At 48.8% G+C, this 15,404-nt stretch overlaps 1 protein-coding gene and 1 pseudogene across 5 annotated transcripts in view; both read left to right on the top strand.

The window, feature by feature from the left end:
* The window catches only part of LOC115275723 (inositol-pentakisphosphate 2-kinase), a 115,551-nt gene that overhangs the window by 59,245 nt on the left and 40,902 nt on the right, over positions 1-15,404 (top strand). Inside the window, exon 1 of one of the 5 annotated variants that reach the window (XM_029919441.1) lies at positions 13,254-13,466. The exons of the other annotated variants lie outside the window; for them this stretch is intronic. Coding sequence (XP_029775301.1) covers positions 13,386-13,466 — 81 coding nt within the window. The 5' untranslated portion in view covers positions 13,254-13,385. Of the gene's footprint in view, positions 1-13,253; positions 13,467-15,404 lie in introns of those variants that run through there. 5 annotated transcript variants of the gene reach the window in all.
* On the top strand, positions 4,135-4,823 carry LOC115275729 (annotated as a pseudogene).

Raw genomic sequence — 15,404 nt, forward strand, 5'->3', positions numbered from 1 at the left:
GTTTGAAAAGGATTGAGGTTAATTTCTCTTAATGTTTTTGTAGAGTTCCTTGTGAAGCCATCTGGTTTTCAGCTTTCTTTTCCTAGAAGACTATTAGAAAGTAGACTATTTCATTATCATGGTAAGTCCATAGTTTACATAAGGCTCACTCTTGGTGTGGATCTGTTGATGGTGACACGCATCCGCCCTTAGTCGTATAAAGAAAGAATAGTTTCCTTGATCTAAAAATCCTCTGTGCTCTGTCCATTCATCACTCCCTGATCCCTAACCCTGGGCGACCACTGCTCTTTTTACTGTTTCCATAGTTTTGTTTTTACAGAAAGTAATATAGTTGGAATCATACAGTATTGAGCATTTTCACACTGGCTTCTTTCACGTAGTAAAATGCGTTTAAGTTTCCTACAAATATTTCAAGGCTTGACAGCTCATTTCTTGTCTTGCGCTAAGTCGTATTCAACTGTTCGGATATAGCACAGTTTACGTAGTCGCCTACTGAAGGACATCCTGGTTACTTCCACGTTGTGTGATTTTGAAGGAAGCTGCCGGTTTTATGTGTGTATAGATTTTCAGGTCGCCTGGGTGAATCGCAAGGAGCGTGATTGCTGGACGATGCGGGGCTAGTTCTGTTTGAAGCCACCCGACTGTTCCCGAAGTGGCTGCGCCGGGGCGCGTCCCCACCCGCTCTGATGGAGGATTCTTGTTGCTTCGCCTCTTCACTGGCATTTGTTGTTGTTAGTCTTTTCTTCCCCTTTTTCCCCCCTCCCTTCCCTTCCCCTTTAGTGTTTATTTATTTATTTTGGGAGAGAGAGAATATGAGTCGGGGAGGGTCAAAGAGAGAGGGAGAGAGAATCCAAAGCAGGCTTCATGCTGTCAACTCAGAGCCCAACATGCGGCTGATCTCATGAACCGTGAGACCATGACCTGAGCAGAAATCAAGAGTGGATGTGTACACTGAAAAGTATAGAAAGCTGGTGAAGGAAATCGAAGAAAACACACAAAAAAGGAAAAATATTCCATGCTCCTGGATAGGAAGAACAAATACTGTTAAAATGTCAACACTACCCAATGCAATCTACATATTCAATGCAATCCCTATGAAAATAACACAACAATCTTCACAGAGCTAGAACAAACAATCCTAAAATTTGTGTGCAACCAGAAAAGACCCCGAATAGCCAAAGCAATCTTGAAAACCAAAGCAGGAGGCATCACAATCCCAGACTTCAAGCTGTACTACAAAGCTGTGATCATCAAGACAGGATGGTACTGGCATAAGATCACTCAGTTCAATGGCACAGAATAGAAAACCTAGAAATAGACCCACAAACATATGGCCAACTCATCTTTGACAAAGCAGGAAAGGACATCCGATGGAATAAAGACAGTCTCTTCAGCAAGTGGTGCTGGGAAAACTGCACAGTGACATGCAGAAAAATGAACCTGCATCACCTTCTTACATCATACACAAAAATAAACTCAAAATGGATGAAAGACCTAAATGTAGGATAGGAAGCCATCAAAATCCTCGAGAAAGCAGGCAAAAGCCTTTCTTACCTCGGCTGCAGCAACTTCTTACTCAACACATCTCCAGAGGCAAGAGAAACAAAAGCAAAAATGAACTATTGGGACCTCATCAAAATAAAAAGCTTCTGCACAGCGAAGGAAACAATCAGCCAAACTGAAAGGCACCTGATGGAATGGGAGATGATATTTGCAAATGACATATCAGATAAAGGTTGGTATCCAAAACCTATAAGGAATTTATCAAACTCAACATCCAAAAAGCAAATAATCCAGTGAAGAAATGGGCTAAAGACATGAACAGACACTTCTCCAAAGAAGACACCCCGTTGGCCAACAGACACGTGAAAAGATGCTCAACATCACTCATCATCAGGGAAATACAAATCAAAACCACAAAAAGATACCACCTCACACCCATCAGAATGACTAAAATCAACAAGTCAGGCAACAACAGATGCTGGTGAGGATGCGGAGAAAGAAGACCTTTTGCACTACTGGTGGGAATGCACTACTGGTGCCGCTGCTCTGGAAAACAGTATGGAGATTCCTCAAAAATTAAAAATAGAACTACCCTACGACCAAGCATTTGCACTACTAGGTATTTATCCGAGGGATACAGGTGTGCTGTTTCAAAGGGACACATACATCCCAATGTTTATAGCAGCACTTTCAACAATAGCCAAAGCATGGAAGGAGCTCAAATGTCCATTGACGAATGGATGGATAAAGATGTGGTTTATATGTACAATGGAGTATTACTCAGCAATCAAAAAGAATAAAGTCTTTCCATTTGCAACTATGTGGATGGAACTAGAGGGTATGATGCTGAGCAAAATTAGTCAGTTAGAAAAAGACAAATATCATGATTTCAGTCATGTGAGGACTTTCAGATACAGATGAACCTAAGGGAAGGGAAGCAAAAATAATTTAAAAACAGGGAGGGAACAAAAACATGTGAGACTCATAAATATGGAGAACAAACAGAGGGTTACTGGAGGGGTTGTGGGAGGGGCATGGGATGAATGGGTGAGGGGCATTAAGGGATCTACTCTTGAAATCATTGTTGGACTATATGCTAACTAATTTGGAGGTAAATAAAAAAATTAAAAAAGAGTGGGTGATTAACCGACGGAGCCCCCTGGCTGCCCTGTTGTGTTTCCGTGTTGGCCCCCCCAGCGGTGTCTCTGATGACATCTGTGGAGCATCATTTCACATGTTTGCCATCTGTATTTCTCCTCTGGTCAGGGGGCTGTTCATATCTTTTGCTTATTTTGTAAATAGGCTTTAACTTTCTCACTGAGTTTTCAGAGGGGTTTTTTTGTATACTTTGGTTAAGTCTTTTTACCAGACAAGTTTTACAAATGTTTTCTCTCGGTCTTGCTGTCTCCTCATTCTCTTGGTGCTGTCTTCTGCAAAGCACAGTTTTTAATTGTAATGAAGTCCAGCTGATCGTTATTTCTCTCGTGCACCCGGCCTTTGGTGTTGTGTCTAAAAAGTCATTGCAAACCCAAACTTGTCTAGGGTTTCTATATTATCTTCCAGGAGTTTTGTAGGTGTGAGTGTTCAGTGTAGGCCTGTAACCCAGTCTGAGTTAATTTTTGTGACGGGTGTGAGGCCAGTGTGTAGATTCGCCTCGCTTCCAGCGCCGCTGTCGTCTCCGCCCGCTGACCTGTGTGTCTGTCTCCGGGCCAGCATCACACTGTCGTGGCTACTGTAGCTTTACAGTAAGTCCTGAACTCCATATTTGCTCTGCTTACATCTTCCGAAAGGGACTGTCGAGATTTGGTATAATTTCTTCCTTAAATGTTTGGCAGAATTCAGCAAACCCATCAGCAACCCCCTGGACACAATCCAGGGCTTCCTATTTTGGAATATCACTAATTACTGATTTGAATTCTTTATTAGACACAGGCCTATTCACATGGTTTACTTCTCCTTGTGTGAGTTTTAGTAGATTGTGTCTTTCAAAGAATTGGCTTAATTTATCTAGGTTATCAAATTTGTTGGCCTGTATTTATTCACAATATTACTATTATCTTTTGATGTCCACAGGATCTGTAATGATGTTCCTCTCTCATTTCCTGTTTTAGTAGTTTTTCTTTCCGAGCCTGATTGAAGGCTTAAAATTTTTGTTGATATTTTCAAAGAACTAGCTTTTGGTTTTGTTGATTTTCTCTATTGATTCGTTTTCAATTAATTTTTTTCTGCTCTAATATTTAGCACTTCCTTTCTTCTTATGTTGGATTTAATTTGCTCTTTTTTAAAAAAACAGTTTTCGGGGTACCTGGGTGGCTCAGTCAGTTAAGCGTCCAACTTCGGCTCAGGTCATGACCTCACGGTTCGTGGGTTCGAGCCCCGCGTCAGGCTCTATGCTGCCCGTCAGCTCAGAGCCTGGAGCCTGTCTTCAGATCCTGTGATTCCTTCTCTCTCTGACCCTCCCCTGCTCGCGCTGTCTCTCTCTGTCTCTCAAAAATAAATAAAAACAGAGCCCGCCCCCCCCTCTCGGATGTGGCTGGAGCTTGAGGTGCGCAGGGCGGGAGGCGCCGCAGACCCGGGCCCTGGAGCAGCTCGGAGGCGGTGAATAGTAGCTCTCCAAGTCTGCAATAAACAATGGCCTCCAATAAAGCTACCCTGCAAAAAATGGGAAAGAAACATAATGGAAAGAGTAAAAAAGCAGAAGAGGCAGAGCGTGCAGAATTTGTGGTGGAAAAGTACTGGACCGACGTGTAGTGAGCGGGAAGGCGGAGCGCTTCCGAGGTGGAAGGGGTTTCCAGCGGCTGACAAGGCTGAAGACAACCTGAAGACAGCCTAGGTCGCCCAGAGTCCACGGAAGCAGTTCTTAGTTCTCCAAAGGCTGGTAAAGAAGAAGATGGCACAAGAGGAAAATCTGTATGTGACGGTGAATCTGATGATAGCAAATCCCAGAAGAAAAGAGATGCTGCTGAGAAGCCAAGAGGCTCTGCCAGAGGTCGTGATCCGGACCGAACAATTGGTGCCACAGCCGGTTTGGAGAAATAGTGATGCTCATGCAGCAGGTTCAGATGAGGCAGACTTGGTGCTGGCGAAAGCGGCAACTATGAAGTGTCCTCAGATTATAATTGCTTTTTGTGAAGAGAGACTAACGTGGCCTTCTTGTCCAGAAGATGAAGCTCAGTAGTTGTTTGTGTTGCTTTTTATACACCCTCATGTACACACGTAAGATCTGGGTCTTGGGGTTTTGATTCACTAGTGTGAAGAAGTAACATTCTAATGAAAGTCAAGTTCGGTACGTGTGTTTGGAAGGGGTCTTGGGGGCGTGGTTGGGGTCGTTGCCTCTATGGCCCTGGTTACTTTGAACAAAGAAAAGCGCTCCGCGGCCGCCGCCCTTACCAGAGGCCGCGGCGCGTCGTCCCCCGGCTTTGCGGGCACCTTTTCTGCATGTTGGGGGGTCTTCACAGCTGTTACTCACTCAGAGTCTGTGTTTAACTCCTATACGCCTAAGGACCATTCCGGGATTTTTGTTTATTTGGGGGTTTTTTGGGCATGTACTTAAAATACATAAGAAAATACATTCGTAAATGGTTTTCTTTTTTTTTTTTTTTTTTTTTTTTAACATTCCCCAAAATAAAAACAGCATTTTAAAACCGCGGATAAGCCCATGTATCTGGGATGCCATCATTTTCAGCAACCTAAGAAATAATCACTTGAATGAAAATTTTTCCTGAAGCCTTAACCTTTCAAATTTTGTAATTAATTGGACAGTTTACATATAATGTCAGTAATTTAAATTAGACAGTGTGAAAGCAGCCATATCAGAGTCCATGTTTACAGTCACACCAATGCAAGTTTGTCTGCAAGATTCCTGAAAGGAAAATGTCGTCACTACCCACAACCTCCCCACCCAAATGAGAAACCAGACAAGTCCTGGTGTGTCTTAATTAGGTAAGCAAAACTTAGTTAAATGGACATTTGAAGGTTTTGGTGAACTTTCCTTTTCAAGAAATTGAAATCCCTGCGCTGCACTAAGTAAAAGGTCAGGATTCATGGAATGTCTAAAATTTGTTCATGGAAACCTGACCATAATCATATGGCAAGATGTTGGCAAGCTAGCACCTGCTGGAATAAATTGGGGGACAAATGTCTGTAATCTGAATTTTTGACCTGCATGTTTTTCTTTACCCCAACTCATCCCTTACATGTAGGCTCAATCTTCTCAGTATTTGAGTTATTGGTTCAGTAGAAACCAGGAAAAACAATAATTTTGTAGTCAGAATGTTCTCCAACTGTATATTATTTACTTTATTGTAAATATTGGTAAACAGTGGTCAATAAATAGTTTTATATTCCTTTAAAAAAATAAAAACATTTAAAAAATTTTTAAATAAGTTAAAAAAACAGTTTTCTAAAGTGGAACCTTAGGTTATTGGTTTAGATCTTTTATTTTTTAATATGCATTCATGCTATAAATTTCCCTCTAAGCACTGCTTTAATGCATCCCACTAATTTTGATAAATTGTATTTAAATTTTCATTTAGTTCAAATTATTTTAAAATATCTGTTGAAATTTCTTCTTTGACCCATGTGCTATTTATGTTTAATTTTTTTTGTTTTATTTATTTTTGATACAGAGAGAGACAGAGCGTGAGAGGGGGAGGTGCAGAGAGAGAAGGAGACACAGAACCGGAAGCAGGTTCCAGGCTCTGAGCTAGCAGTCAGCACAGAGCCTGACGCGGGGCTCGAACCCACAAACATGAGATCTGACCTGAGCCGAAGCCGGAGGCTTAACCGACTGAGCCACCCAGGCGCCCCTGTTTGTTTTTATGTCTTTATTTTATTTTGAGAGAGAGAGAAAGAGAGTGAGCAGGGGAGGGGCAGAGAGAGAGGGAGACACAGAATCTGATGCAGGCCCCAGGCTCTGAGCGGTCCGCACAGAGCCCGATACAGGGCTTCAATTCACCAACTGTGAGATCATGACCTGAGCTGAAGTCAGATGTTTAACTGACTGAGCCACCCAGGTGCCCCTGTTATTTGTTTTAAAAGTACAAAGTTTTAATTTCCTTTTTTAAAAATGCACATTCTATTACTATTTTCTTTGCAGTTACCATGGGGATTACATTGTAACATCCTAAAGTTCTAACATTGTAATTTGAGTTTATAACTATGTAACTTCAATTGTATAAAAATTCTGATCATTTAAAGATTCATCCCCACCTCTGGTTTCTCCTGATTTCTCCTTCAGTTTTGAAGGACAATTTTGACAGACTCAGGATTCTTGGTTCACTGTTTTTTCCTTTGATCACTTTAACGTCTTAGCTCACTGTCCTCTGGCCTCCATTGCCAGGGAAATAGCTCTGATGCCTTACTGAGGACACTTGTGTGTGATGAGTCTTCTCTCTTGCTGCTTTCAAGATTTGCTGTGTTTGTCTTTCGACAATTTGATTATGTGTTCTGATGTGCGTTTCTGAGTTCATCATGCTTGGAGTTTGTTGAACATCTTAGATACTTATATTCGTGTCTTTCACTGAATTTGGAACAATTTTTTCCATGATTTCTTCAAGCATCCTCTCCTGCCCCTTCCCGACCTCCTGGGATGCCCTCGTGTGCCCGCGGTCTCACTGCTGGCCCTGCCGGTCCCCGGGCTCTTCGCTTCTCTTCACCCTCTTTTCTCTCCGTTCCTACAATTCAAACTTCAGCGTCTCCATTCTCAAGCACTGGGAACAGAGTGAGAGTCAGATCAGCCTTTGAACCCCACTAGTAACTTTTTCATTTAGATTATTATAATTTTTAGTTCTGGAATGCCTTTTGGCTTTAGTGTTTTTTAAAATCTTTTCATTGTTCTTCCTAATTTGCTCGTGCACCACATGCTTGACCTTCCCCACATCCTCCTTTAGTTCTTCGAGCATCTTTAAGACTGTTGTTCTAAATTCTTTGTCTAAATTCTTTGTCGTCTGGCCTTTCTCCAGGACAGTTTCTGTTGGTTTATTTTTTCCCTTTGAATAGGGCATATTTTCTGTTCCTTTACATGTCTTGGGACTTTGACTTGAACACTGGACATTCGAATCTAGAAACGTGGCAGAAAGAAAGTCAGATTCTCCTTCTTGCCCCGACTCTGCTGGGCTGTTGTTTCCCAGGCTGCTGTAGGCGGTCTTTTGCTCAGGATCAGCCCGAGGGGTAAACTTCAGGTCTCCTCAGGTCATGTCTTTCCCTGGGTGTAGTGGGTTTTCTAATTCCCCCCATGTATGCAGTTGCTTCTGCATGTCCTGGTCTCTAATGTCTAGTTCCCAGAGGGGGGAAGGGAGAAAAATGGTGGGGTGGGGAGAGCGCACCAGCCTTTTGACTCTCTAGTGGCCCCTTCAGGAGAAGGGGGAGGCGCAGCAACAGCGGCCTCTCCGCCTGCACCTCTGTGACCTGTGACCGGAGCACAGCCCCCACCATTTGGAGGACAGGGGCCATACTGCAGGATGCAGCTGGAGCAAATGCATGGCTGGCGGCGCTGGGTCAGGGGTGGGGCAGGGAGATGCCACTGCGCCAAGAGCTGAAAGTGGCCAAAATTCACGTTTGCCATGTGATTCTGCAATAGCCTTTGGAGTTCCAAAGTCGTCAGGCCTCCTGGTCCTGCTGTAGCACCGTCACCCCTTTGCCTGGATTTTCTTGGAGTGTAAAAGCTGGAAAGGGAGCTGAACAGGTGGTGGACGGAGCCCCAGGAGAGACCCATCCGGGTAAGGGCACCCTCAGCGTCACCGTGTCTTTGCATGCAGAGGGGCCACGTGCCCTGGAAGGCCCCCCGACTCAGCAGCAGTTAGGGCACGTTGGAGGCGCTGGCACCAGCTCAGGACAGCAGGATCTTGCCCGGGGTGTGCTCGAGGGCCCAGAATATCTTGAAATCCATTCTCCACGATGGCCGCCCAGCTCGCTGTAGCTGAGCATTCCAAGGCCACTGCCTGCAGGACATCCTGGTGACTTTCCCGGCACGCAGCCGCCACTCAGGTCTTTTATGCAGAATTCAAAGGTTACAGAAAAATGTAATGCACTGCATCATGGCCTGATCGCCAGAGAAAACCTCAGTGCATGATAAGGCACATTTTTTTTTTCTATTCAAACATTTATTCCTGTATTTAACAACATATGTGGCCATCTTTAACATGCATAGGCAGGGACAGACCTACTTCAGGTAAAAAAAAAAAAAGTATCAAGAGTGTATTCATTTAAATTTTTATTGTAGACGTGTTTCTCCAGGGAAGTGACACGGCTTCCCTGGCTTCCGTTTCCCCCTCCCGGACAGAATGACTTCTGTCCCCTTTTCTTTGCGTTGGCACGCTCACACACACGTTTCACAAGTGCAGACGCTTCGCAGAGCTCACGTCAGTACAAGAGTAACTGGCCTTCTTACCAGCAATGTGACTTCCGAGGATGCCAGAACTCGGTGGCCGGGTCACCTGGGAAACGTTTTAGAACACGGGCTGCGGAGCCTCCCTCTAGGTCTTGTGCGGGGGTGGGGGGCGGGTGGAGCCCAAGGTTGTCCGACGTGCCCACACTGGGAACCAAGTCCTGTCCAGCGCTGCTACGTGTTTGAGGGTTTCATAGGGTGTCTAGACTCTGGGTCTAAAGTTCTCGTCTAGCAAGAGAGTGGGACACAGGATCAAAAAATAGGAGAGATGGCTAATGTCCGGGCAAAGACAAGAGTCCCGAGTAGGGGTCCTTGCCCCGTATTTATGAAGATCAGAAGGCTTACAAACGTGATGGGCATGCACAGAGAGACAGAAAAACTGTGAATATCAGCTTGTGGGCATGAGGAAAAGGGGGAGTTTTTGAAGATCTACAGTGCTTGGGGTTTTGGTAAATATAAACCCAAACCGGGCAGATGGTTGTCGATGGCAGAAAGGAGGAGGCTGTTGACCTTAGCTAGCCTCGGGGAGAAGGCAGAACAAACCCTTCCAGGTTAACAAGGCGCCTTCTCTCTTGTACATCAGCTCCGTACAGGCAGCATCAGTGCAGCTGCACAGCCCCAATTCCCGGCTTCCCCAATTCGGTCCTTCCTTCCTCTGAAAGCAGCCTCCCTGCTGGAGGACTCAACTGGGGGCGCTCTGCCCTGCGTGTCTAACCTTGCTTCCCTTATATGCCTTTGCATTGGGAGCCTTTGGCCTGTTCCTATTTTGGGGCCTTTGCCTGTGCCTATTTTTGGGGTTCAGCACCCTCTGTTCTTGGGGTGCCAATCATGTTTACCCAAACTCGGGTGTGCACTCTTTCTCTAGGCCTTGTTAACCCATTGGTATAAGCCGGGGATTCCTAAGCCTACCCCCACAGTAGGGCAATCTGTAGGCATGAAAATGTTGGGTCCAAGAGAATTAGCTGCATCCACTTTTACTGATGTGGCCAACCTGAGCTCCAACAGTGCACGTGTCTCCTCTGTCCCTTCCCCGTCACCCACAGCAAATGTTGTGAAGACTGCTTTTATTTTGTCAACCTGATTTACATTTTAAAATCATTACATAACCCTGAAAGCAGCTGAAACACCAATCCCGCCGGGATTTACACAAGCACTGTGAGTCGGCGCCGGCCCCCACTACCGCCGGCGGCCCGCTAACGGACGTAACTCGGGTTTGCTTCCCAGGTTGAAGTACTTAACGTTGGTTCATCACTACTAACGAACTCCAGGTATCTTCCCACTAGCACCCTTCGGGGATCTCACGTTACATCTCGGGGTGTCGTCTCCTTAGTCTCTGGTCTGTCCATGTCTCCCATGTCCCAGACAGTGTGAGGAATCCTGGTCTGATCCTCTGTAGGATGTCCCTCAGTTTGGGTCTGTTTGGTGTTTTTCTCTTTAAATTTATTATTTAAAAAAAATATTTATTCTTGGAGAAAAGGCACACACAAGCGAGCAGAGGGGGAGGCAGAGAGAGAGGGAGACACAGAATCCAAGCTGACAGCTCAGAGCTGGACATGGGGCTCGGACCCACAAACTGGGAAATCATGACCTGAGCTGAAACCAAGCGTCGGAGGCTTAATCGACTGAGCCCCCCCGGCGCCCCATCTCCTTTCTTTCTGACACACAAAAGAAGGCACTGATTACCGTAGGGGGCACGCAGCCGGGACGCAATGGCGTAGGAAGCCCCCGGTCACACCGCCCTCTGCACGAATCCCTGCTAACAACGGCCCTTTGGGCTCTGCTGCACTCGGTCACTACCTGGGGTGACTGATCCATCCGAGTGTGCCGTCTTCTTAGCTTGAACTCTTGAGGTTATGAGTGAAGGAAACAACTCAAATTATTTTAGCAAAAGATGGAGCTCACTGCTGAGAAACTTCAAAGCAACCGAGAAGCACGTGCTCCTTGGGCTCACCAAGGGTCCCTTCCTTGCTACTGCCCAGCTGTTTCCTTTTGCTGCCATTGGCGGTGCCAGGATCGCTGCTGGCAGCACATGCTGACCTCATGGCCTCTTTGTCACCCAAGCTGAGGGCGACTCTCCCGGTGATCACTTCCACACAAGCTAAAAGAGTGAGCTTCATGGCATGAACCTGGATCACCTCTGCTCCCCTGAACTGATCCCTGGGTTGAAGTGATTCCTTGATAGATCTTGATTGTGCACAGGTTGAGGTCACAAGACGGCCCTGAGATTAGGGATTATGTTAATTTAAGTCAGACCACATGATGGGCACTGGGTGGCTCAATCCGTTAGGCATCCGACTTCAGCTCGGGCTGTGATCTCGCCCTGCAGGAGTATGAGTTCGAGCCCCGTGTCAGGCTCTGTGCTGACAGCTCCGGGCCTGCAGCCTGCTTTGGATTCTGTGTCTCCCACTCTCTCTGCCCCTGCCCTGCTGGTGCTCTATTTCTCTCTCTCTCAAAAACAAAAAACCATTAAAAAAAAATAAGTCAGGCTACATGGGCTGACTAGACGAAGAGGTACTTCTCCCAGCGCTCAGGTCTTTTCTAGCCTTTCCTTCTTTTCCTCCACCCACTGAGGACGGATGCGCTCTTCACGTTGTCACCCCACCATTCTTCTGTCCAAGCACCTCTCTCTTGGCCTGTAGCCAGTTGGGGCTGGCGTGGGCACGGTCCCCCAGTGCATCTGTGGAGAAGTTAAAAACAACCATGAAACCAAAGTTTAACCCTTTTATCATCACCACATGCTAGTAATTTTAAGTCTGATGCTCTACCAACTGAGCTACCCAGCCCCCCACATGCTAGTAATTTTAAACACTGTGATAAAATGCTCCCGGGGGGGGGTACACGGTATAGAACATTTTCAGCACCACTGAGGCTTCCTTAAGGAAATGTTTTAATACTTAATTTGATCCTAATGCTCTGTTCACAGATGCTGTGAATATCTCAGACATGTTTAGGGTCCTCTGGCCTTATGAGGGTGTGGGAAAGCCTTCTCCAGTGAGTGGGTGTCCCCTCCCCCTGGGGACGACTCACCTCCTTGAGTGGGCTGTTTCTGTCTCCCTTTTCCAACCATCCCTGGGGCGGGTTTGGAGCAGCCTTCCACCTGGGCGGGTCCTCAAGGCCATCAGCTTGTTTTCCTGACTCTGGCTTCATTTCATCACTATTTCCAAGGCCTTGCAGGGGTCTGGTGGTGCTCTGAGTTGTTTGCAGTTGGGTCTGTAGCTCTTTCCTTGTTGGACCATGTATCTGAGGCTGGGTTTTCCTCATAGAGTTCAAAACAGTATATTGCAACAGAGTGAATGCAGAAGCAGATGTGAGAATCCTGCTATATTCTATGAATCTTTATAACTTTAAGGAGACTTAAAAAATGTAAAACAATTACTACTCTTCTATTTTTGGGAGATAATAGGTTTTTAAGACTGTAATGTTTATTTTTAAGAGGAAAAGAATTCTTTTAAATTTCACATTTATAATACGGGACATATGGATAGATATAACCCCTATTAGCAAATTTTTTGAGGCCCTCGGTCATTTTTAAAGAGAATAAGGTGGTCTTGAGACTAAGAGTCTCAACTCGAATTTAACCTTGACTGCAGGTCTAGAAGATGGTATCGTTAATGCCACATCCTCAATGGACATAAGAAGGCCGCGAGCGACCTGCCCTCCGCCTCGCCATCGTTACGTGGCAGGGGCAGATTTCAACCCCCAGCCTCGAGCTCTGGGTCCACGAAACCCAGGCCTCTGGCAAAAGCACCACTTGGGAGTCCACTCGCCTCTCAGAGCCACGCTTCCTTGTTTGTACAATGTACAGCGCGGACGGCAGCCTTCTACCGCATGAGACTGCTGGGGTGAATCGGCGTCGGGTAACGAGCAAACGGTGATATTAATAACCCGTGCGAGATGAGTCACATCCCACGTTACAGAAAAGGAAGCAGGGGCCCAGAGTCGCCGAGTGCCTTGCGGGGGCTTCCACACCACGCCCTCCCCCCACCGCCGTAACCCCCTGCCTGTCTGGACGTCCCCTTCCCACTTGTCGGCCCGTTCAGACGCCTCGCTGCCAGCCCGCCGGGCCGCCCCCGTCCCACCATCCAGGCCACGGATCACCCCTACTCTCCGCTGGCCAGGCTAGTCCCGGGCGCCGAGTAGCCACTGGCTCCTCCCCCTTGCCTCACTTCCGGCGCCCGGGGCCGAAACCTCGCTTCCGGTTCTCAAATCCGCGCTCCGGAAGTGACTCATGCGCCAGCACCCAAGATGGCCTCCTGCATGTCCGCCGTGGTGGTCAATGGAGGAGAAGCATGCGCAAACCCGGAAGTTGCCCGGCTTGGCCATGGCAGCCACGGGGGCGTGGCTTCCGGCGACCAGAGGCTGGAAGTCGGCGCGGCGGGGTCGAGGGGAGGCCGTGGCTGACAGGCGCTCCTCCCCCGACGGCGGCGGCTGGTGCCCAGGCGGACCGGCGGCTCCCAGCTCGCGGCCGCGTGAGGCGCCAGGGCCGCACCGGGGGATGGACGAGGGGAAGATGGACGAGAATGAATGGGGGTACCACGGGGAAGGCAACAAGAGCCTGGTGGTGGCCCACGCGCAGGTGAGCGGCGGAAGGTCGGCGAGGTCCCGGGCCATCACGCCGCCCTGGGGTAGTTCCGCATCCTCCCAGCAACACTGCCCCAGCCAGGGGCGGGTCCACGACCCCCTGGCACTCTCTCCCCCGTACCGGGTAATTCCGCGTCACCCCAGCAACATTCCCCCACCCCCGTCGGATCCAGGACCCCTTGACACCCTCCCACCCCAGGGTCGGGTCCAAGACTCCTCAGCACCCCCTCCCCCGTCCCGGGTAGTTCCACGTTCTCTCAGCAACATTCCCTACCCCGCCAGGGTCGGGTCCGAGGCCCCCTAGCGCCCCCTTTTTCGCCCCGCGTAGTCCGCCTCACCCCAGCAACACTCCCCATCCCCCCATGGTCGGGTCCACGGCCCCCTGGCGCCGCCTCCTACGCCCTGGGTAGTTCCGCGTCCCCCCAGCAACACTGCCACCCCCGTCCGGCTCAGTGTGTTTACCGCCCCCAGCGCTCCCCTCCCCCACCCAGGTCAGTGCCACGTCCCCGCCGCACCCCTTGCCCCCGCCCCAGCAGGAGGTGCCACCGCCGGCTGCCCAGCCGCGGGGGTAGCGGGAACCGGGATGGGGGTCCCGGCAGCTCGGGAGCTTGAAGAAGGCAGGTGCCGCGGGTGGTGTTCTCCCCCAGCACGGAGGGAGCTTATCCTCCGAGACGCAGGGAATTGCTCCGCAGCTGCTGCTGTTAATAAGGGAACGTTGCCTACAGGTTCTTCTCCAACGTCTTTCTAGGATTTTAAGGGTTTCTTTTTCTTAATCCAGGGAGGGCTGGAGTTTCAGAAAGTCTAATAAGGACTCCCAAGGAGGTGAATTCCGGAAGAGAAGCCTGTGGATTTGTGTGAAGCCCGAGACCTCTCTGACATTTCGTTGATACAGCCAGGCTGGATTGTGGCGGGCAGGGGAGGGGCCCTAGGTGTCACCGGTGGGTTAAGAGCTTGGGAGTTGGAGTCTCTAAGAGCTGGGCGCAGCCCTAATTCTACCGCTGGCTGGCCCGGGCTTGCTTTCTGTATTTGCAGAGCGGATCTTGTAACAGAATCCCCGTGGTGGAGTTGGGAAAGGGTGAGGTGAGCAGGAGCTGGGCAGGTCATGCCTGGCAAGTGAAAGCTGTCATCCCCTTTGGACTCCAGTTGGAGCCCTACCCAGTCTAGCAGCTCCCCAGGCCGGTGACGGTGCTGGGAAGTGCCTGCTTGGTTGTTTCTGTGCTGGGTCAGCTGTCTGGGAAGCTGCAGCCCCCAGGGGGCCCCTGTTCTGCCTTTGCGTTTTGTTACCCACCACCCGTGAGGGGAGCAGCAGAACGGAGACTGCGGACTCTGCTCTGGATCTTTGATGGGCAGGGGACGAGGCCTAACGTTTGTGTGGTCTGCTGGGCCCCTGGTGGCTCAGGGCTGGGTGAAGCCCGGGATACTCCCGCAGGAGCCCCTCTTGTTGTCGGGCTGTTGTAGTGAGCCCTGAACCCTTTCACAGAACAAACGCTCCTCTTCCGATTCCTTAGTGGGATGAGTGGTGTCTGTTAATGTTACGTAAGGCTTCGTTTAGAGGGGGGCCGAGGGACTGAGTTTCAGAGGGCGTGTCAGGTGAAGGAGCAAGTTCTGGATCTGGACTAAGAGCCCATCAGGCGGGGAGATCAGAGGCCTCTGCGGGCGACCTGCGGGGCAGCCCGGCCCCTCCCTTCCTGCAGAGCTCTGGCTCTTAAGGCTTGTGTTTGTGTTTCCTTTCCCTTTTCAACCCCGTCATCAGGCTACCCAGGACCTGTGCTCTTCATGCTTTATCTACTTAAAGTTTCTTTACTTGTTTTGCGAGAGAGGGAGTGCGCATGCCTGTCTGTGGGGGGCAGGGTAGGGAGAGAGTCCCAAGCAGGTTCACTGTCAGTGCGGAGCCAGTCTTGTGGTTCAAACTCATAAACCTCATGATCATGAC

This window comes from Suricata suricatta, chromosome 13 (assembly GCF_006229205.1).
Source record: "Suricata suricatta isolate VVHF042 chromosome 13, meerkat_22Aug2017_6uvM2_HiC, whole genome shotgun sequence".
NCBI lineage: Eukaryota > Metazoa > Chordata > Mammalia > Carnivora > Herpestidae > Suricata > Suricata suricatta.